The 22,648-nt window shown below is 41.4% G+C and overlaps 3 protein-coding genes across 9 annotated transcripts in view; 1 reads left to right on the top strand and 2 right to left on the bottom strand.

Moving 5' to 3' along the window:
- The window catches only part of LOC108136732 (phosphofurin acidic cluster sorting protein 2), a 35,755-nt gene extending 19,807 nt beyond the window's left edge, over positions 1-15,948 (bottom strand). For 4 of the 5 annotated variants that reach the window (XM_017258064.2, XM_017258067.2, XM_017258066.2 and 1 more), the window contains exon 1: positions 14,734-15,938. In XM_017258064.2, coding sequence (XP_017113553.1) covers positions 14,734-14,981 — 248 coding nt within the window. In that variant the 5' untranslated portion in view covers positions 14,982-15,938. Of the gene's footprint in view, positions 1-14,733 lie in introns of all 5 variants that reach the window. The other variant, XM_017258065.2, reaches the window with a different exon arrangement.
- A 418-nt stretch (positions 15,949-16,366) lies between these two features.
- LOC108137020 (N6-adenosine-methyltransferase MT-A70-like protein) lies at positions 16,367-18,496 on the top strand. The gene is made up of 3 exons (XM_017258520.2): positions 16,367-16,568; positions 16,633-16,926; positions 16,991-18,496. The coding sequence occupies exons 1-3, from the start codon at positions 16,430-16,432 to the stop codon at positions 18,385-18,387; spliced, it is 1,830 nt and encodes a 609-aa protein (XP_017114009.2). The 5' UTR covers positions 16,367-16,429; the 3' UTR covers positions 18,388-18,496.
- A 153-nt stretch (positions 18,497-18,649) lies between these two features.
- LOC108136952 (mitochondrial Rho GTPase) lies at positions 18,650-22,171 on the bottom strand. Of its 3 annotated transcripts, none has more exons than XM_017258435.2 (4): positions 21,299-22,171; positions 19,942-21,146; positions 19,544-19,606; positions 18,650-19,302 (listed from the first exon to the last, which is right to left on the bottom strand). In XM_017258435.2, exons 1-4 carry the CDS (start codon positions 21,914-21,916, stop codon positions 19,167-19,169), a joined length of 2,022 nt encoding a protein of 673 aa, XP_017113924.1. In that variant the 5' UTR covers positions 21,917-22,171; the 3' UTR covers positions 18,650-19,166. The 3 variants fall into 3 exon arrangements, with proteins under 3 accessions (XP_017113924.1, XP_017113925.1, XP_017113926.1); XM_017258436.2 differs by having other exon boundaries at positions 19,568-19,606; XM_017258437.2 differs by lacking the exon at positions 19,544-19,606.
- Between the last annotated feature and the right edge of the window lie 477 nt (positions 22,172-22,648).

Raw genomic sequence — 22,648 nt, 5'->3', positions numbered from 1 at the left:
CCTACGGGATTGATTGGCTGATCCAGTGGATAAAGATAAGAGCAAACTACAGACTATAGACTCTCAAAAGCACAAATAAACACACCTCGAGCTGACTTAATTGGAAATCAGACCAATTACCCGGTTAAGCACTCAACAAACGGCCTGGTATTAATTACTTAATCAACTACTCTGAGTATAAATAGTACCACGATAATGGTCGTCGTTGATAAGCATTACCACCCCCTGCACCCACATTGAACGGCATAAATAAACGCAGCAAAAAATAAAAATTAAAACTGATTAGTGTGAAAAAATGGAAGAAAATGCAAAGGCAAAATGAAAATGCTACATAAAAACAAATTGAGTCCGCAAATCGCCTCAATCAAAATGAAGAGCGCGAGCCAGATAGCTTTAGACAACTGAGACAAGGGGAAACTGTGTCACTGGCGCAAGATTCCAGATGAAGAAGGAGAGGGTCCATCATTCCGCTGATTTCCGCCGGTCCAGAGCCTCAATAAAGGCTAAACATTTTGCTTGACATACACGATGGCGGCAGCAGAAATGTGAATTTATGTTGATGCATGACTACGCATTGTCTTAACAATTTGGAAAAAAAATACGCAGAATTAAATTGATAAATAATTCCACTTGGTTTTGAGATCCACAAACACAAGTATGACAAATTTAAGAATTTTGAGATTACAATTTGAAGATCATCACTATTTAAAAATTTGCTTAATTTGCTTATATTATTTATATTTGGCATTTTAAATTTGTTAAATTACAAAAGAAATGAAAATGTTTCATCCATACCGCAAATTTACTGAAAACAGGACACCATATTCACATGACACCAAATTCACAAAAATTAAAGATATATGATGATCTGAGACAACGTAGGGGAAATATTATAATCGTTTTTAGAAACAAGCTGGACAATTACGTGTATTTCAATCATTGCGAATGATACAGAATGCTGTGCGGTCATCGGACGTTGGCCTTCACCGCAATTCCGCTACAATTCCCTGCGATGTGATCAGCAAGCAGCACCTTTGACATCAATTCCGGCAATAAAACGACACTGGCCGCAAAAACGTGGCCCCAGGTTGCGTGATCGCGTTCATCACCCTCGCCCATCCTCCGTTTTGCTCAGTGAGATATTTCCCATTTCCATTTGCTTTCTCGTTGATTAGCTGTTGTAAGTTGTGAGTTTGCCGTGGGGCGGCTGTTAACACCCCGAACAAACGGACATTCAGTCAGACGGACTGGCAGTAACTGGCTACTTTGTTAACATGCTAATTTGCAGTTTTGTTTCCGCTGTTAAGTTATCCGTGGATTCGCGTGTAACAGTTACTGTCCGTGTGAATGAGCCCGGGATGATGTGTGCTATGATTCACTAAGATAGTCACTCGTCGGGGGCGACTCGTGGATTGCTTAACAGTCACCAGAGAGCTGTATGCAAATTACACATTGCATTTCCTGCAGCGACGACAAGTGTCTGTGTTTCGTAGACAACAAAGACTTGACCACAATACTGATCGGCCCGATGACAAAGAGATAGCCTGGATAGCTGCCACCCAAGAACAGCAATCTCCTCCAGTCGCAGTCTTACTCAAGATGTCAAGCTGCGAAAGAGCTCGAGAAATCAGCAAATCGCTGACATACGATTATAACCACAAGTGGGCAAAAGCTGTGTGGGACCACTGGTCGAATGAGTTATACTAATGACTGATAGCCGACATTCGAGTGGTTCACGGCGTATAAGTCATGCAAGTAAAGAGAATAAAACCTCATTATTTTAATGAAACCTCTAATTATAAAATATTTTGATGGAAAAAAAACCTTTAAAAATTATTTTTCTTAGTACTTCAAGTAAATCAGTGCACCGTGCCCATTTTAAGATTAAAAATTAAATCAAACCATTTTACAAATTAATTCTAGAGCTGACCAATAAAAAAAAACACGCTCGAAAATACATGGATTCTATAGAAAAGCACACCCACAACCTCCAGGGTATTGCCAAAACCGAAACCCAGACACACATCAACTGCTGCCATCATCTAAGCTAGTTTATGTCATTTTGTCGCGACTTATGGGCAACTTTTACGGTTTCATTTAAGCGTGTTTTATTTGGTGTCCTTTATTTTTTTTATTTTTTTTTTTTTTGCATTTCCATTTCGCCTGGGAGTTGTTTGGTTGAGTTTTAGCAAGGATTGCGAATCATGAGTCACGGACGCAGGGTCTGGTTTGAAGCCACTGGTTAAATGAATTTAAGGCACGATACTGGAAAACCGGTTACAACCGACGAGTGGGTGGTGCCGCCAGAGAGTGGTTAGAAGAGGGCGCAAGGTGGGGGGCGGGGCACTGGCTCCCTTGGGGCGTTTAATTAGGGTGTTCCGAAAGTTTCCAGCCTAGGCATTACTTGGCGCCCGACTGCCGCTGGCTTGGGTCATTGCATTATTGATCAACTGCATACGGAATGCGTTGCTATCCGAAGTTTTCCGGAGAGTGAGCCCAACTTATGCATGCCGACTACTGGCCACGGCACCGGAGAGCTGGAGGCGGCAGATCGGGGTGCTTAGTTAATTTATGCGAGAATTACGCAGGCCCTGAATGACTGACTGGCGGACTGGCGCACCGACAGTCCGACGAACGAGACAATGCCCGGAAACGGACGGAGCCCAAACAATGGCAACCGAAGGCGAGCTGCAATTGAATTCGGAATGTTAAATGGGAATGTTTTCGGGGACAAAACCAGAGAAGCAGCTACAGAAATTGCCACAGCACTAAACGCTGTCCATTCAAATTCTAATAACCGAGTGTGTGGAATTAGGGCAGCCAGCATAAGAGGCACACAATCAATACCCTGTTTAAAATATTATTATTCAGTCTCACAGAAACTAAATGAATTAAAACTAATATTTAATTAAAAAGTTCATTATTAAACTCATTTAAGATCCAATCGAGGTTTATACAGTTTTGAACAAATATTGATCAAGCTAACCGATCAAGTTCATTAAGTGAATAAATATAGTTGGATTAAGTAAGCAATATTGTGCTTCGCATTATGCTGTCAGGTGATCAACAAATTAAAACTGACTGTCAACAAACTTAAGAAGCATTTAAAAAAATTTAAAACTAATAAGCAAATCAAATATTTTTGATAAAGACCTGCATTTAACTAGTTTCAAGACATATTATATTGTTATTTTGTGTGTTATTTAAAGAAACACAATTTTTGGAATTAAAATATATTGATTGGATAGAAGCTAGAGTTCAGTAACCCTTCCACCCTTAACCCATTAGGGAGAGGGTATGAAAATCGATGTAACTACCGATGGTAATTTGCCACAATTATCAACTAAATGGCAGTTTACGTTTGCGTTTTCCAAAGTCACAACAATACGGGCGACGTCATATGTCTAAAGTGGGTGTGGCTTCTCAGCTTTATACCCGCCTCCCATGCACCACCCCAAACCTTAACCCATGTGGGCAACTGCTGCAGGCCATCTGGAGAGGTTACTCCGGTTCATTCACTCCACAACCGTATCGAATATGACACGAAACTTATGGTCTATCAATTATTGAGGGGTTCCATAAAAAATAGAAAAACAGAAAAAGTTTAAGTGGCTACAGCCATTTTCATTCCCTCCTTTTTTTCGTTCTTATTATAAATATTGTAAACATCGATTGAATTGCAGCGGTGAGGAATACAGTCGATGTGGCTTTAGGCGGCTCGTAATTATTTTCACACCTTGTTCGCTTTTCCACTTTGAGCAGCTGAATCATTCATGAGATTTGCCCCGGGGGTGGCGATTTGTTGTGGATAACACTTAGCCGGTGGCTTTTAACCGACGGAAAATTGCGGAAAATGACCAGCACAACGCGAATGTAAGTGACCTAGGACAGGTCAGCGCCTGAGGAATTATTTGTACACGTACAAGTGCACAAACAAGTCATCATCAATAAAAAGCTTATGTTGATTCTGCAGTTAGGGAAACCGGTTGAACACATTATTAATGTTTAAAAAGTAAGATACATTTCAGATAGCAATGCAGTTATAAAGTGGTTAAAATCATTATTTAAATCATATCTAACTCAAGAGCTACTTAATATAAATGAAAGGTTAACTCATAAATATTAAATTTTTATTATAATCATTTTTATTCACACCCAATTAATGTAACAATGCATTTTACAATTAGTTCATTTTATAGCAGCTTGTAAACTGTAATAAAATTGTACAAGTTTTGCTTCAGATACTTTCAACTTCCACACTTTTTTGCCGCATTTAATTGAAAAAAACTAATTGTGCAATAAAAAATGTTCAGCCTGACTACGCTGGCTGCTTTGTGTTGCATTTTTGCTTTTAGTATGTCCATAAGGAAGTTCATAATAAACTTCAGATTTCCTGCAGTTTTTCTTAGCTTTATGGCAACATAACATGCTCCTAATATAATTTGCTCAACTTGACGATTTGACAAATCCACTGTAATCTTTTTTTTTGGGTGTTTGCACTGAGGCTTAATTGGTGAGGTTATAACGTGGCCTTTATGAGGTAATTAGCTGACATATAACACCATCCAAATAAGCTTATATGCTTTGTGTGTGGGTTGATGAGCTCCCACTTCGCCACATGGGTGACTACCGATCGCAAAATGACTCAGTGCGCTCCATTGTTAATTTAAAATTTTTGTATTTTATTTATTTTAAATTTGTATTTAATATTTCTGCGAGTTGCCGTTCCAATTGAGCGAACGCCGCCCTCTAAACTTTTATTTAACGAACAATCGTGTGGTATATACCTATTATTATTTATTGTCTTTATTATTTCTACATATTCCAAGTCGTCGCACAATTCGTTAATGACCCATATATCATATGAACCTCTCAGTCTCAGCCACAACTCGATTTTTCTCGATTCCCTTTTTTCTCCGCTTTGGGCATTGCTGCGGCTTCGGATTGGCTTCGACTTCATGGTTAGAATAGCTTTTTGCCAATGTCATTCGATTGATTGCATAAGGTATTGATGCCATAAGCCGATCGAATCCATCAAACGCACTAACTCTCGTTTCGACAGAATGGGTGTCTGAAGTCTTAACGAGGGTTTAAAAATAAATAGGACAAATAAATAATTAAAATTTTTTCCCTCTTATTTTAGTTCATTCGTTGAAAAAAGCTTTTATCAAAATAATTAAACATTGCCACATCTTAGGTGCAAAAGTGTGTCAAAATACGTTTCGAGAGTTCATAAATATTCTAGACAAATTTTATAATAAACCTAAATGTGTAATAAATTAAACTATGCTAGGCTGACGCAAATTGTTTTATATTTAAATCGCCCATATAAATCGCTATAAATAAATTTGAAAAGTTATCCACCTCTCATGCCCTCTGAAAATCAAACCAAACACAAAACATAGACATCAATCCATAAGAAAATGTACAAGGTGGAAGGTAAACACAAGAGCAAGGGGCCAAATGCGATTAACAGCGACATTTTCCAAGAGTCAACAAAAAGTGAGCGACACCATGTTGAGTTAATGGTCGACCGCTCCCAGAATCGAGAATCTTAAAGTGTTCGCTGCTGGAGAGTGTAAGGCAACTATAGGACTATAGGAAAAACCTTTTGGGAGGAACACTCCTCTCTCCACCAAAATTAATCCAAATTGGACGCAGCGTGTGGTCCGTCAAACCCAGCAGGATGTGGAAGCCAACACAACACCTCCCAACTTGTTTGGCCGCCCATTTCTCATTTTAATTCAATTTCTGGCCAATATTTAAGTTTGCAGTGCGCTGGGCAAGCGATACAAAAGCAGAATTCCTCTTTTGAACATTGCCTCATAAAAGGGTGTAAATGTTTTATTTTTTTTTTTTTTAGAACAAGAGTTCCTAGTTTTTTTACGTAAGTCGTTTTATAGCTATAAATAATTAATTATAGCTCTTAATAAAAAGGTTTAAGCTTTTCCTTTGTATTTATTTTAAGCAATATAATTATATATAATATATATACATATATATTTCTACTGACCACTGAAAATTGGTTCGTTTTCTGGGAATTCCACAGTATAACCATAAAATGAAAATTATGATCTGTTAGAGCGTGCTCGGACTTATGAATACTTTGGATTTGTTTACAGTCGAGTATTAATGTTAGATATATACACAGACAACGATAGGCATAATGCCACAAGATATAAACAATGAAAGCCTTTTGTTTATATCACACAGCCGCAAAACGAAAAATTCTTCAGATATATTCAATTTGTTAATTGCCAAAGGCCAAAAAAGTAAAAGTAGGTTGGAATTTTCATCGGATTCATCCGACCTTCTTCTTAGGAATAGTCAACGGGAAATTTCCCTATTGATAAGTCAGTTGAAGTGGAAACATAGACCACTTTTTACAGTACTACGATGCAAATCTTAGGAGTGCATTCTTAAATATTAAATAAAGTTAGTTAATACTTTGCAATATCGAAATAAACAAGCTCTTAACATTTTATAAATGATAAAGGTTTGTTCAAAAATTTCATACTTGAGAGCAACAGTCTTGTCACCAAACAAGTCTTCATTATAATTTCTCGTTAACGAAAGAAGATTACACAAATCGGTTTAAATACTTTGTTGTCAAGCAAGAGGCAAGCCAAAAGCCAAAGTTGCTTATCTCCTACGTAGAAATAAAGCTCGAGCAGAAGTCAAAGCACCGCAACCACCAACCTCGCAATCCCCCAAAAACACCCACAAAGCTGGGGCTGAAACACGAACTATGTCAAGTGACTTGCGGAGAAACTGCCACTCGGCTGCTTGCTACTCTTAAACCGCTACCCCAGGCTCATTTTAACCAAAGTTCAACATTGGCAAAGTTTTTATGTTAATACGCAAGCTATAAACTACTTTTCTCGTATTTATTAACGAGAATCATCTGCCGGAATTCGTGTCAAGCGGGCTCTTTTTACTGAAATTTGACTTAAACAGACGGCCACTTAAATACCCAACCACTCGGCCGCTCCAATTTCATAATTGTCGCAAAAGTGGCTTCAAATCGTTGAAAAGTTTTTCAACTTATTTTTTTTTGGCAACGAATTTGGCCAAAGAAAACCGAAAATAGATATAACGAAACCTTTCACTTTCAAGTTGTGGCTTTCTTCCAATGAGTCATTCAAAAACCACTTTTGCCGTTTGCCGGCACGAGACCGAATAACTAGTTAATTCCAATTTGAGCTCAAATTGGCCAGAGGTTTTTGAATGACCGACCCTCACCCCAATCGATTCACACATTCGGATAAATCAATATGTTTTGCATTTGCATTTTTCCTTATTTCCCTTTGGGTTAACGACGTTGGTCAACATCCGATCACACCCATACGTAATATATAGACGGCTGCGAATGGGATTACCTCACTATGGAAATCGTAAATGGATTAATTGAAGATCGATTTGTAGCCGGGCTCTGATAAAGCGCCACGAAAATTATTTAAGAGAGGCTAACGTTATGACTCTATCAGCCATTTTGATGTGTCAGCTATTATTGGATAGTATAATAACTAAAAGGTGTGTTATGGTGTGTTATCACAAACACTTTATTATATAGTTGTTGAACTTACTCTTTTACATTTGAATCCAACAATTAGCAACTTATTATAATGGATCTCAAAAATTTTCGCTTCTAATTAGCACAATGTTAGGTATGTTGTTTGAACACATTTTAATTAAGAACTACAAATTCACAAAGAAAATTGATTCAAATTTTTACTCATTATTTATTATTTACTGGAATACATATAGTATAATCGATATACTCACTTAAACTTTATCTATTCGTTAAAGGTTTTGTTTAATAATTAAATAACCCCGGCTTTATCTAATCGATTACACTATCACAGCCCATCAATTGTCTTACATATAGGGGAAAGTAATTGTGCGATTAGATTAGTTAGTTACTACTGCGGTATTATTAGCGGTATTAGCTCTGTGGTATCGGCTTTTGAATAACCCATGTATCTTTCCTTTAGTGCCACATCTCTGCATGTATGTGTTGTCCCGCTTTGTGCCAAAATGAAATCCTGGGTCAACAGCTTATAATGCATAGGAACAAAGGCTGGGAACTGCACACAAATCTCCCCAAACCTGGCCATTTCATGGCCAGCAGAGGAAACCACTCCAGGTTTAACAACTTTCAATGTTTCATTCTCTCAGTGCCTAAAACCTGCCCCGCCAACGCCTTGTTCTGCTCTTTTCCTTTCTGCTTTTCTAGACGACGTACTTTGTATGCTAATAAATTGCACTTTTATGAACAGCTTTCGATGGGAGGCACTATCTACAGCTGGGTGCTATAGTGTATACAGTACAACTTCCTTGAGGCAAACTTCGGTTTTTAAGAGCTTAAATGGAGAAGAAATCCCATCATAATTTTCAATTGGTAAATACTTTATGTGATTAGGTTTTTTTTTAATATTAAAGCTAAATTTAAATTTATTCAAAGAATATAAAATATTTTAATTTATCTAGGACAAGAAAAATACTGAATTAAGAGAGTTAACTGTTAGGTTGTTGTGATAATAATCATTGAACAGCAAAAATATAACTAAACGGTAGGTGCCAAACATTGAATCTTCTTAGCGAAACCTCCTGTATCATGCACATGCAGATCGAAGAGTCAAAAACGGGGTGCAGGTGCTGGAGGTTGGGATCTGAGGCGAACGATTTATGCAGCTGACATCCGTAGCTCGTTTGGCCTGTCTGCTTTTGGCCAACATGGAACTTGGAACTTGGGGGAGCGGAAGTCTCGCCAACTTGCTCGTTGTTTGCGGCTGTTATTGCAGTTGCTGCCGTTGTTGTTGCTCCCGTTCGTGTTGCCGCTGTTTGCACGGTTGTTGTTGTTGTTTTTGTCGTTACTGTTGTTGTTGTTGCAACTCCACTTGGGCGCAGGTTGCCGGGCGAGTCAACAAACTTGACGTTGACTTGCCTGGACAATGTCGTGGTACTCCACGTTTCCATGCTTCCACGCCTGCATCATCGCCTTCGCCTTCGTCTTGGACGCCGTGGAGTGCAAACAAAACGGGGAAAATGGAAAATCCGGTGCAGGCAGAAGCAGTTCGACCAACACTGGATGAGTCAACGCTCGGAAAAGGCTTGACAGGACGCGAGCCACAACAGCAAAAACAGCAGACAGTCTTTGTTGTCGCGGAAATGAACATTGCTTTGTTTGGGTTCGGGCTTCCAACCGTTTAAGATTGAATATAAAATACATTGATTGACGAGACATATTCTATACCTTAAAATGTAATATAATGCAGCTTTAAGTTAAAATTAAATTAAATTATTAAGAACTCGTTGTAGGTGTACAGTGTAATAAAAAATTAATGATTAATATCATACTTTTAAATCAATGATTAATATCATACTTTTTATCTGTAACCTATCTAGTTTTGATTGGGTTTCAAACATTCCGTAAAGAGAAACTCGCCACTAATCCCCACCTGACTTGGTCAAACACATCCCCATGTCTTGGCTACTGATGCTGCCATACATTGAGTTTAATTGACTTTCTGCTGCACTTTTCCATCGACCCTCCGCCACCGCCTCCCGTAGACCTTAATGACCAGGAGACTTGCCAGCTGTGGGCATTAACACGCCACCAGCTCAACTCAACTCAACTCGACTTGGCTCGGTATCGCGGCTAATGCGCTTAGAGGCGATGCCACCAGATTCAGGGGAGGCCACCTCGCAGCTCCCCACCTCAAAGTGCAATAGAGAATTTAGGTCGAGGCTCGGCTTCTGGTCTCTGAAGGGGGCTCTCCATACCCAATGGGAAAATTCGTTTGGAGGAATTTGGGTCAGTGCGCGGCAAACGCAACAGGAAATCAATTGGTTTGGGTTTCGGTTGAGGTTTTCGGTACAATTTTGATCTAGCTGCAGTAACTCGAGTGCTTGACCACTTTCTATTCCCTATTTCTATCTATCTTTCTTGTGTTCCAGTTGTTCAACAACGAACCGATTGCTAAGGGTTTTCCCCCGCCCACAAGGCACTAAAAACTCCCACACTGGCTCACCTCCACACCCTGCATACCTGAATCATCGGTCATGGCCAAAAGCACAGCTGCTGACTCGTCGCCAGTAATCTCGATGAAACACAGATGGCGTTGGAACAACGGCGAGCAACAGCAACTGCAACAGCAGCACTGGCAGCAGAATAAAGTAAATCCCATTAAATGTGCACCCAAAATCAATTTGAAAAGCTATCAGCATAAATTGGTACACCTCTGAAGAGCAGCAGCAAGTTGGGCATATGCGACGGAGATTTTATAAAGCCAAATAAATAAATAATTCCCCATTTTATACAAGCAATGCACTAAGCCACAAAAAAGTTCCTAAATAATTTACATTTTACACTGGCTTACAAATTAAAATTAATTAAATCCTCCTGAAATTAAATTGATTTCATCAATATAAATTTGTAAGCCAGTGTTATCTAATTTTGACAATATTCGGTTACTGACCGATTTATTGTTAAATTCATTTTCCCTTAAATCAAAACTGTTTACAATTTTTCACTAGATTTTGAGAACTATTTAATGAAAAAGATCCACTCGTTAAGCATTTAAATTTCATTTGAAGACCTGAAAATTCTGATGACATAACATCTTAGCATAAACAATAAAGACAAAAAATATTGCCACCGAATGCAGTGAAATAGCCGAGGGAAAAGAATTCAATTTGTCAAACAAACGGACTGGTGTAGTGGCGAATGCAGGTAAAGCATCAGATACGAATACAGATACACACGAAAAGATACATGTGATGCTGTGATGATGCTCTAGATACTGTTTGGGCCTGTGCAAAATAAAAGAACGCCAGAGCAGATGAAAAAAAGTTCAAGGCTAACTGGCAACGTGGGCAACACGCGCTACAGCGAGAAAACAAAAATTCAGCCAACTGCTGTCGCTTGTCGCGCTATAAATTCTACTTATAGATACAGATAAAAGAGCCCCGAACCCCCCTCGTCTTCAGCAGCTGTCACGATCGGCAGGCACAAATACAAATTGGATCTGAGAAATATGTCACAGACCATTTTTGCCGCATCTTATTTCGGTTGGCTTTAAATTAATTTCTTGTAAAACATTGGCGCAGTTTAGAAATTACACGAAAGCCATGAGGAAAACATTGCAGTATGTTTACCACAATTCAATCACCGCAAAGCATTTCACATTTATTTATAAACAACGAGCTTGTCACTTAAAATTCAATCAGACCATGGCAAAAAATAGGAAAAGAAAGAAAGAGTCGCGTACGGAGCTGTATCTTCGATCGATCCATCACTCGACGTGTTCCACTTCCTTGTGAACATGAAAAACATGAAATTTCCTGCCGTAAAAATAAATCGAGGCGAACCGCAAATAACAAACAACACAATTAACAAAATAACCGAACCTATCCCAAGTGCACTTTTATTGTGACGCTGGTCGCAACCAAATAATTTATTTGTAAATGCCTGAAAATGCAATTTAGTTTTCAGGTAACCACTGAAATTTACAACTGCGCAAACAAAAAGAAATCGTAGATAGTCGGTGGTGGCAGGTGAAAGGGGGAAGATTAGCGGCACTCAAATTTTATGATTTGTTTTCTGTCCCGATAAGCCAACCAAACAGATTGGAAAACATTTTCGAAAATGGTGGGAAAAACGCGCTGTGAAGTGTCCTGCTGATATGAGGCACCCCTCATAAAGAGGATTGTGCATGGTACTTTAAATAATGATAAAAATAAGGATATAGCTGGAGTTACCAGATAAAAATATTTTGTATAGGCTGTAAAACCTTGTCATATCTAAATAAAACAAATTTGTAAGCCCCTTGTAATCATTAAACATTAAATTTCTAAATTTCACATTTCTGTAGAAATACTATATAAGGTAAAAATAATTATTTAGATCCAATTTATCAGTTTAATTGTGCGTTTCTAAAACAATATGGCTTACTTTCATATGAATATTAAATGAATTGCTTCGTATAACCGAAGATAAAGATAATGCGATTTACCTTCATCCCAGCGAGGTTAATCAGAATGGAAAAAGTATCATTTACTCGTATCTTCCACGAAAGTAAATAAACAGCGAGGCAGTTCTGTCTTGACATCCACCATTCCACAACCCTCAGACAAATCAGATAAATTAAAACGAGATACACAGCAAACTTTGCCAAGGATAATTTTCTACGCCTTGAACTTAAATGCATTTCAGACCCTGACATTGCCACATGAGTGTGAGTGGATTGTTCCTCTCTTATTTCTGATTTGATTTGAATTTGATGGCTTCGATGGGTCAAGCTGAGTCGGGTGAATCAGCCGGGTCAGACGAATGCGCCAGATCAGACGGGTCACGTACGGCTGGCGACCGCTAGGAAAACTTGCGCTAATGCCGCGTGAGCCCTAATCAAAGTCTGGATATGCTCTACGTGCCGCATTCAGGAATAGATAAAATCAACATAAAGATACCGTTTGCCCAGCCTGAGGGAAACAAGGAAATAGGAAATGGGACGACACATGGTGCTGGCATAACTATAAATTAAGTGTACTTTCAGCTGCAATTAACCAAAATGACATTTTTAATTTGCCAAAGGGGAATTACTATCTTTACTGGCTTTTAAGCCCTGGTGAAAGTTTCGGCTTCATCTTTTCGGTCGAAGAGTTCAAAGTTGGTGACTGAAAAATTCCCAATTTGCTTGCTTTCCTTCAGTTTCTAATTATAAGCCAGCCAAGCGAGCGCATAATTATAAACAAACAAAGCAAAACAAAGACGGAAAACTCAAACCCAAACTCAAAATGTATCCCAAAGATAAAACAGAGGCGGCAGCAGCGGTTTATGACCTTTCAACAAACAAAAAAGAGCCACCAAAATAAGTGACAGGAGCAAAGCAATTCCGAGAGGAGCAAAGTTGGCCTAGGCCATCAAATATTTAGTAAATACTTTCCAAACAACTGCTGCTACTTCTACACGGAGCAAAAACAATATTCTTTATAAATTTGATTTTTTGTTGTTTGAAATTTTTTTCTGGCAACATTTAATTCATTTTTTTTTTAGAAATTTATTATTTTTGGACAGCGTTTTTTATGTGTTTTTCACAGTTTACGTATCTAAACTTTCTTTGGACGTGGGCGTGGTCAGGGCCTTCGACTTTTTAGATTTTTACGCCTTCTGCCCTTATACTTGACCAGCTTATCGCCTTGAGAGGTCTTAAAACACACAAAAGCGATTAAGCTCGCTTAAAAAGTGCGCCTTTGCCTTGCCTAAATTCTAATTTCTGCTTCGCAGCGGGGTATCTGTCCCAATTATAGATTAATATTTGTCCACCGTCAACATCTTAGCCAAATTGGACAAAGCCTGACTCATCCCCATGGAAAAAAGCCGCTAATTCTTATCAGCCAGGCCAGAAGAATAACAGCCAAAGATGAGGCATTACTCACTACTCATTTCGGGGTTACTGGGACAAAGGCATGGCCCAAGACGTGTGGAATGAAAAAAAGCAAGCAAAAACAAACTAACAAAACTAACGAGTTTATTTGAAAGTTCGCCATCCAAAGATAAAAGCATGTATATAAAGATTGCAAAAACGCAATTTCTATAACATTTATGAATGAATATTGGTGAGTTTTATCAAAATTCCACCTAATTAATGCTTATTTCAATATGTAATCAATACCATGCAAAGCGATCGAATTTCATCACTATGTAGAAGATTTCAAAATTAAAACAATTGTTTTTCAGCCCTTACATCTGGGATAAGCTTTGTAATAGTTGATTGAAAATTTAATCTTGAAAATCTGATCTTAAATTACATTCTGAAATAACACAAATTGTCATAATGTTGTATATGCTACACAATTATTTTAAGTTCACTGTCTTATCTCAAACTTACTACTGGATTAGGTTTGGATTTAATTGTGGTCAGATTTACTATCAGGCACATATGTACATATGTATATTCATCATTGTTCATCATAATCATAAGAAAGGTCAGGGTCGTAAACCTTTTAATCTTTTTATTTCACAACTTTAAAGGTAAACATTTTACATTTTCCTTGCTGAATTCTTAAAAACAACATAATGAAATTTGATTTACACATTCTAAAACAGGACCAATCGATTAGTTCTTGGGTCAAAAAGTCAATTCATTATGCACTATAAGCTTTATTGATATTTTGGGCACAGGCAAATAAATAAAAGTCAGCTTTGAACGCGGCAACAACAAAACAAAGCCTGTTAAATAACAGTAAGCGCGCTTGCTCACATTTTTTGCTTTTGTTAACTAAAAATAGGAACAAAACAAAACCCAATCGAACGGAAACCCAGTACGAAAGCAAATTGGCAAAAAATCAACAATATGCTGTAAACAAACTGCTGATTTGTACTATCTATTCAAAGGTATTAAAACTGTATGACCTTTAAATCCAAGCACTTTTATTCAACAATTGTATCCTCTATGTATTTACTACAAAAAAAAAGTTCATAAAACGTTAAAAAATCTATTTTTTAAGACCACGGTAAATATTTTCGCTTCAAACAAGCAGCTCAGCTGGATTTCTGTTTGAAGGCTTATAAATAAAAGTAAGCTATGTCGCCGACTAGTTAAATAACAGTTAACACTCTTGTTGACTATAAATAAATGTATATTGCAAATAAATGAAACTCAAATTGGCAAGGTGCTGCTTTCCTTTCACTGTCTCTCGTTGCAATATGTGAAATTGGTTGGCACTCACCTTGGGATGCAGTTGGGAGGCGTTCGGTCCACCTCCCAGGCGGCAAAAAGCTTCATGGGCACCGGCTTCTGGCCATTGGCTCCTCCGCTGGTCATGCCCCCACCTCCTCCCAATCCGCCGCCCAATCCCGCCGTGCTGGACATTCCGACGGGCATATTGATTGGGCCACCTCCGGTTCCGCTGCCGCCGGTGCCGCTGATAACGGCAAATTTATCCACCAACTTGGACGACTTGTCGACCATCTTCATGTTGTTTCTGTGCTGGTTTTCGAATTTATTTTCGTGTTCGCGAGGCGTTTTCTGGACTGCTGTTTTATGTACTATTGTTCCACATTATTCCGATGCACACTGGGGAATATATCTCGAGCAGGAACATATTTTTCTGATAGTTTTCACAATTCCAACTTTTCAAGTTTTCAATTTGTATATTTTTTTGTTTGGGTTAGCCCGCCAATACATATACACACACACGCTCACGTACGCACGTTGGGGAAGGGCGTGCCGCCGCCTTAAAAAAGAAGCGAAAAGCTGTAGTATACACAGAGAAAAACGAGGGGTGGGTAATGTTGGGGTGCGGATTTTGATATTCTGAGGGGGGCGCGCTGCAACTGCACTCGCACTGAATCAATATCTACGCGTTGCGAATCTGTTGCGGGTTAGACAGCTACTCGGCTGCTGGGGATTCGGATTCGGTTGGGGATTCGGAGCGGACTCGGAAGCTGCTGCTGCTTTGGCTGCAGCTTTAAATCGCGTCGAAAGTGCCGCGAAAGAACCGTCATGCTCCAGAGTAAAAGTGCGAATGTCGCCGTTATAAAAAATCTGGCCCCAGTTTGGGCTCTCTTTCCTCTCTCTAGCGTCCCAACAATAACAATATGTGCAAATGCTATGCGCACACACACATCCACACGATTTTCGCAAATCCCCACTCGAGTGTGTGGGTGCGCACTTATGCTTCGCTCTCTCTCTCTTCCGCGCATAAACAAAAAAGAAAACGCCACGAATTTCGGTGAGCGAGCAAAAGGCGGCACTCGCTCTTTCTCTTCGACACTCACGCGCGATCTTTTGCCGATTTTCACATTTGTTTATCTAAATAGATTAATATTTACGTTTTTAGCGGTTTTCATCTATTATTTATGAGTTTCAGCACGTTTTATTGGTCAAATTGTTGCGGAGCAGCGACGGCGCAGCTTCCGTTGGTGCAATGGGGAGCGGAGCAGTGTGGCCGGAGCGGAAATCCTGGAAAATACCAACTGGGCGGACCTGAAACAGTTAAATATACCAACAAGAAATATAAGGGAAACTAACGGTAGTTAACACTATAACATAATTTACATACATAAAATTATTTAAAATACGGCATATATAGCTGTCTGAAATGGTAAGAAACTTTTATATTTATTTACTACATTATTTTCAACACTGCTTGAAAATAGGCGGACTTTTTGTTTGTAAAGCAGTGTAGACCAAACTGAGCTTTAAAATTTAAGCCTTATTTATATCTAAAAAGAAATGGTAATATTCCATGTTGAATTCTTGTAGAAGAAAAACCCAAGTTATCAAGAATTAAAAAGTTTACTTTATTTCAAAAGATTTAAGTTACTGGGTATATTTTTTTAATTGCTCACACGGCCACACTTTTAACCACTCTCTGTAAAAAATTACTTTGTTTACAATCCGCCGCCGGCGACTTATAAACAATGGCAGATGCTTGGGACATAAAATCTTTGAAGACGAAGCGAAACACGCTCCGCGAGAAGCTGGAGAAGCGCAAGAAGGAGCGCATTGAGATTCTCTCAGACATACAAGAGGATCTGACGAACCCCAAAAAAGAACTCGGTAAGTGACTGGCCATGGCAACAAGTTGGAAAGTCTGAAAACCTATATGTTTCTGCCTTCTCAGTTGAGGCCGACCTGGAGGTGCAAAAGGAGGTGCTGCAGACACTCAGTTCCTTGTCCCTGGCCCTGCCCATCGTATCCACGCAGGTGGTGGAGAAGATTGCCGGCAGCAGTCTGGAGATGGTCAACTTTATTCTTGGCAAACTGGCCAACCAAGGTGCCATTGTGATCCGGAACGTTACCATTGGCACAGAGGCCGGCTGTGAGATAATCTCAGTGCAGCCCAAGGAGTTGAAGGAGATCTTGGAGGACACGAATGACACTTGTCAACAAAAAGAAGAGGAAGCCAAAAGAAAATGTGAGTTTCTTAAAAAAAAGTATCCTTAGGTATTTAGGTCAGTAGTTTCCTTTTATGCTTACAGTGGAAGCCGAAGATGGCGATCAACCGCAGGAGAAGAGCCTGAAACTGGACTCCAGTGCTGCGCGCAAGGAATCCACCAGCTTGGACGCCCCCGACGACATCATGATGTTGCTCTCCATGCCCTCCACCCGCGAGAAGCAGAGTAAGCAGGTGGGCGAGGAGATCCTGGAGCTTCTTACCAAGCCCACGGCCAAGGAGCGCTCCGTCGCGGAGAAGTTCAAATCCCACGGCGGAGCGCAAGTCATGGAGTTCTGCTCCCATGGCACAAAGGTGGAGTGCCTCAAAGCCCAACAGGCCACCGCTGAAATGGCAGCCAAAAAAAAACAGGAGCGAAGGGATGAGAAAGAACTGCGTACAGATGTGGAGGCGGGTGAAAGCAGCAGCGGAAAGCTTACCAAGGCAGTGGACTCTACAGCCGAGGATGGAGAAATCATCGTGGAGGCTCTAAACAACTGCGAGGCCGAGTCCCAGGAGTCTACCGATGGAAGCGACACCTGCGGCAGCGAGACAACGGACAAATGCACTAAACTGCACTTCAAGAAGATCATCCAGGCGCACACTGACGAGTCCCTGGGAGACTGCAGCTTCCTGAACACCTGCTTTCACATGGCCACCTGCAAGTACGTGCACTACGAGGTGGACACCCTGCCGCATATTAACACAAACAAACCGACGGATGTAAAGACCAAGTTGAGCCTCAAGCGCAGTATCGATTCCAGTTGCACTCTCTATCCGCCGCAGTGGATTCAATGCGATCTGCGGTTCTTGGACATGACAGTGCTGGGCAAGTTCGCGGTGGTGATGGCCGATCCTCCCTGGGATATCCATATGGAGCTGCCCTACGGAACAATGTCAGACGATGAAATGAGAGCATTGGGTGTGCCTGCTTTGCAAGACGACGGTCTAATCTTCCTGTGGGTCACAGGACGGGCCATGGAACTCGGACGCGACTGTCTCAAGCTGTGGGGCTACGAGCGCGTGGACGAGCTCATTTGGGTAAAGACCAACCAGTTGCAGCGGATCATTCGCACCGGACGCACAGGTCACTGGCTGAACCACGGCAAGGAGCACTGTCTGGTGGGCATGAAGGGCAACCCCACCAATCTTAACCGAGGGCTCGACTGCGACGTTATCGTGGCAGAGGTGCGGGCAACTTCGCACAAGCCGGACGAGATTTACGGCATCATCGAGCGGCTTAGCCCGGGTACCCGCAAAATCGAACTCTTCGGGCGACCGCACAACATTCAGCCCAACTGGATAACCCTGGGAAACCAGCTGGATGGCATACGGCTAGTAGATCCAGAGCTCATCACCCAGTTTCAGAAGCGATATCCGGATGGCAACTGCATGTCGCCAGCAGCTGCCAATGCGGCGGCTATCAATGGAATACAAAAGTAGGATTAAAATAGTATTTTCTGTATGAATTTGAGACCTCGACAAGCAAGAGTCATGTACAGACTCTTTTATAATAAGATAAATTATTATTAAAGCTTTTTACAAACAAAAATGTCGCTAGTATCTTTTGCATTAATTAATTAATTTAAAGTATCTGCATATAAATGAAATAGCATGTTAATAGGCCAATTTCACCACATTACATAAAAACGGTCTCCCAAAATAAAAACCCCAGGATATTTATTCATTTAAAGTTCGCTATATGTAAATCCACATACACAGATAGATTTATTGCTCATACTAGGGTTTTGCGCGTATTTACAAAAGTGCGATATCACCGAATCTGGCGTTTTCTAGGTGTAGTATATATGGTTTATATAGAACCCAGTACGTGTACATATCACTATCAGCTATACACGATATCGGTTGTTTGGTTACTCGATTATGATGGTAATAATAACTTATTTGACATATCAGAGAGTACATGATTTAAGTTAGGGTAATATACGAATAGAAATGCAACATACACAATGTGCTCGACTGGCCACCGCTGTTCATTGTCCACTGCTTCTGTCTGATTCCTGCTAGTGTACTTGGCGAGTGTATTTACAAGTCAGGAATGAGAACATCGGCGTGTGTCCCTAGTCATCATTTGCTTTGGTTTTCGTAACAACAAATTTGGATTCACAGTAGCAAGCAAAGAAGTAATTAATAAGTTACATGAATTTCTTGAACATTAACGTGTCTGTGGCAAACGTGTGTTTGTAAATCCCTGTCTTCCTCTAGCGCGAGTGCGCTCCAGCTGCACTGATGGTCTTCAGCACTATGAATCCCAGCATGGTGGCCGCGGCTACGCCCAGTCCCGCCTTCCACCACAGCTTGGGATCCTCCGTCATCAAGCCAAATTGCCGCAAGTGACTGCATGTGGAGTAAAAAGATTTGGATTAGAACGATTGAAGCAGTGGAAAGATTTAAAAAGGTATTGTAAGGGTAAAACTAAAAACTAGAGGATGCTGCCGCACACCACGTTAATCAAGCGGATATGGATAGGGGATCTGTGCGCATCTCATGGAAGTAATACGGGCACCGTGGCAGATGGAACAACAACAGATAGAAGGCTGACATTAGTAACGAGTTCAGTTCGAATGGTAACACTTACGCCGACTCCCACAGCTGTACCAACCTGTGCTTGTAGAACAGTATCCAGGCGGCCTGGAAGCGCCTGCAAATCCGCGAAGCCATCGACGTGCACAAACATCAAACAACACAGAAAAACAGACACCAACCATCACACAAAAAAAGGGAAAAGAGAAGATAAGAAGATAAGTAACCATTAATCCAAAATGTGTCCAGAATGTTAGATGCAATTTAAAACTACTATAAGGGTGAAATACTTTTAAGAGTGAATTCATGGTTCAACTTCAGAAAAAGCGTTTCACTGCTTTAAGCCAGGTGTATTAGTTTACAGAACAGGCATCAAACTGTGATCCCTATTAGAGTTCAATTAGCTGCCAGCAGCTGAACTAGAACACCCGAACACGCAAATGGTTTACTCACGGAAAAGCTGCCATTGTGGCCAACTTGGTATACAGTTCTTTCTTGTTGGTCTTAAGGCTGAAGAGATGTGGGGGCAGCAGCTTGTACTTTTCGCAAAACTCCGCTGGCTGCATTAAGTAGTCCTGCCGGCGCTCATCCATGTCGCATTTAGTGCCCACTATCATCACTGGAATCTTGCTCTCCGCATAATACTTGATGTAGATACGGGCCACGTACTCAAAGGAGCGGGGATTGGAGGAGTCAAAGACCAGGCAGGCAACATCGCAATTGACTTCCTGCGGCTGGAGGGGGTCGAGGGCGTGCCTCACATCTATGTCTCGAAGAATGAGGTGCTTCTCCTGGCCATATACCTGCACAGAGTTGATGCAGTGCACCACATTCGTTTTGAACTCCTTGCCGATTAGCTTGTGCATGTCCTCCACCAGGAAGCCCCGGCACATTCCCGTCTTCCCGGATCCCTTGGGACCAATCACATGGCACTTGTACACGGACCTGCTGCTTTGGCGCTTGGCCAAATCGATGCGACGCTCTCGGGTAACGTGTATTGCCGCCAACTGACTGTCGTTCTCATGAACATTGAAGCCTAGGTAGGCCAGATATTCCATGGTTTTCACTACATCGATCAGTGTCATAAGTGTCCAGCGGCAGAGCCACCCGTGCAAGGTCACCCAGCCAGTAGTTTCGTTAATTGGGCAGGACTTGCGAATATCCGTGGAGTATGACCACGGTGCGGCGGGGCAGGTGCTAAACAGCATTTTGTGCTCCTCGGGCGACAAGGCTCCATCGCCATCGCGATCATAGCGCTCGAAGACGGCGATGAGGAACTGCTGACCCCGGTGCGAGAGTTCTGTGCTGCTGCCAGGCGGTATTTTCAGTGGGGGCCTCAGATACTCCTGGCACATCTCCAACTGGTCGTTGTAGCCAAATCGCCGCAGCACCGCCCAGGTGGTTTCGTTCCTCCCCCTCTGGATGAACAGGCAGTGCAGGAAGAGGAAGCCCTTCAGGGTGACCGCATCGTTGTAGATACCATCGGGCACGTTCTTTTGTATCACGGCCTTGACCTCGTCAAGGATCTGGGGCTGCAGGGGCGTGTTGAAGCAGCGCCGCTGGAACAGATTCAGCTCGTAGTCGTTCAGCAGATTGTCCCCGTCAATGTCACAGATCTTGAAGATGCGCACCAGCGATTTCTTGCAGGCAGATGTGAGCTGAAAAGAGACTTTATTATTCGCCACGAAGTTTAAAACCTTTAAAGGGGACCAGTTTAATTTTAGATCTATTATCGCTTGACCGTATAGCTCATAAACGTTCAAAGATTAAATTCTAAACTATGAACCACCCTGGAGACGGGAGCACTTACCTCTTGCTCTTCCATCATATACAGTGGTGAAGTGGGGTGCAGCACTGCCTTCTGGGCGTAGTAGAACATCTCGGAGATGTTGTGCAGCGTCTTGGCCGAGCACTCCACACAGCTCTCGATCTCAGGGTAGTCTTCCATAATGGCCAGCACGCTGTCCATGGTGGAGTAATCGATCAGGTCGATCTTGTTGCCCACTAGGACTATTGGTCTCCGCACGGGTTCGCACTGAGCATCGCCCTCCGCCTCCGCTTCGGCATCTCCTTCGCCGTCCAGCGACGGGTTGCACTTGGCCCGCACAAGCGGTAGCCAGTGGGAGGTGATCCGGTCCAGGGAGTCGTCGTCGTCCACTGCATACACAATGCACACCACGTGAGCCTTGTTGATCTCGACGGCCAGGGCCTCTTCTGTCTGCTCTACAGCGGAAAAGTCAACGATACTGGTGGGCACCTGCTCGGGCGTCACGTTCGCCGGAATGGTGATCTCCTCGGCCCGCGGAGGCACCTCCTCCGGGTACTCCTCGCTGACCAGCGACAGAATCAGCGACGTTTTGCCTACCCCGGCGTCGCCCACGAGCAGGATCCTCACATTCTTGCGTTGCGTAGCCGTGTACTGTCCCATTCCGTCTGCTCTGCAATGGGGTTGTGCCGCTGCTGGTCTCCTGGTCTCCGTATCCGCTATTGCTTGCGTTTTGGGCGAATTTTTTAGATTTTGTTATGCAAAAACGCAAAAAAAACAACCGAGAAAGAGATGGGATGGCAGTTGGTGTGCCAGATTGCGATACCGATATATCGCTCCCACAGCCCAGCTACCAGGGCTGCCACACTGGGTCACTGTAACAAAAACAGCAATGCTTTTCAAAGTTTTCACCAAAAAATGTGTTCAAATTATGCTAATCTGAACAATCTGAAAAATGCCAGACCCAGTTGTCTATCTTTATCTCATTTTGGATTGAAAACCAAATTTCGAAAACCGTCTGGCAACTATGTCAGCAGCTGGCATTGAAGCAGAGATGCCAACTTAGCAGTTTTCCGTTACAAATAATAGTTTTAAATTGCCTTTGAACAAACAAGATTTCAACTTGTTAAAAATAATTTAGCTATTACATTAGCTAAGAATAACAATTTAATTAATTTTACAGTTACATGTTAAGTTTCCACTAAAAGGCAAATACCCCAAAAGTATTAATTGAATATAAATAAAATAAATTAATTCAAAGCATTAACGAAGAGTTTAAAAAGCGGTGTACAACGGACATATTTTGGTGCTATATGTCCGTTGTACACCGCTTTTTAAACTTTGAATCTAGCTATTTTTCTGGCTATGTAACGAACACCCCAGATTTGGTAGTCG

Source organism: Drosophila elegans, unplaced genomic scaffold (genome assembly GCF_018152505.1).
Source record: "Drosophila elegans isolate 14027-0461.03 unplaced genomic scaffold, ASM1815250v1 contig_476, whole genome shotgun sequence".
Taxonomy (NCBI): Eukaryota; Metazoa; Arthropoda; class Insecta; order Diptera; family Drosophilidae; genus Drosophila; species Drosophila elegans.
The sequence above is the reverse complement of the archived record's forward strand: the minus strand, read 5'-3'. Positions and strand labels throughout refer to the sequence as shown.

Coding starts and splice junctions, on each gene's coding strand:
- LOC108136952 (XM_017258435.2), bottom strand. CDS start 21,916: ATGGGACAGTACACGGCTACGCAACGCAAGAATGTGAGGATCCTGCTC. Junction 19,607..19,941: donor GCCACAATGGCAGCTTTTCC/GTGAGTAAACCA, acceptor GCGGATTTGCAG/GCGCTTCCAGGCCGCCTGGA. Junction 19,303..19,543: donor GTACAGCTGTGGGAGTCGGC/GTAAGTGTTACC, acceptor CTCCACATGCAG/TCACTTGCGGCAATTTGGCT.
- LOC108137020 (XM_017258520.2), top strand. CDS start 16,430: ATGGCAGATGCTTGGGACATAAAATCTTTGAAGACGAAGCGAAACACG. Junction 16,569..16,632: donor GAACCCCAAAAAAGAACTCG/GTAAGTGACTGG, acceptor CTGCCTTCTCAG/TTGAGGCCGACCTGGAGGTG. Junction 16,927..16,990: donor AGAGGAAGCCAAAAGAAAAT/GTGAGTTTCTTA, acceptor TTATGCTTACAG/TGGAAGCCGAAGATGGCGAT.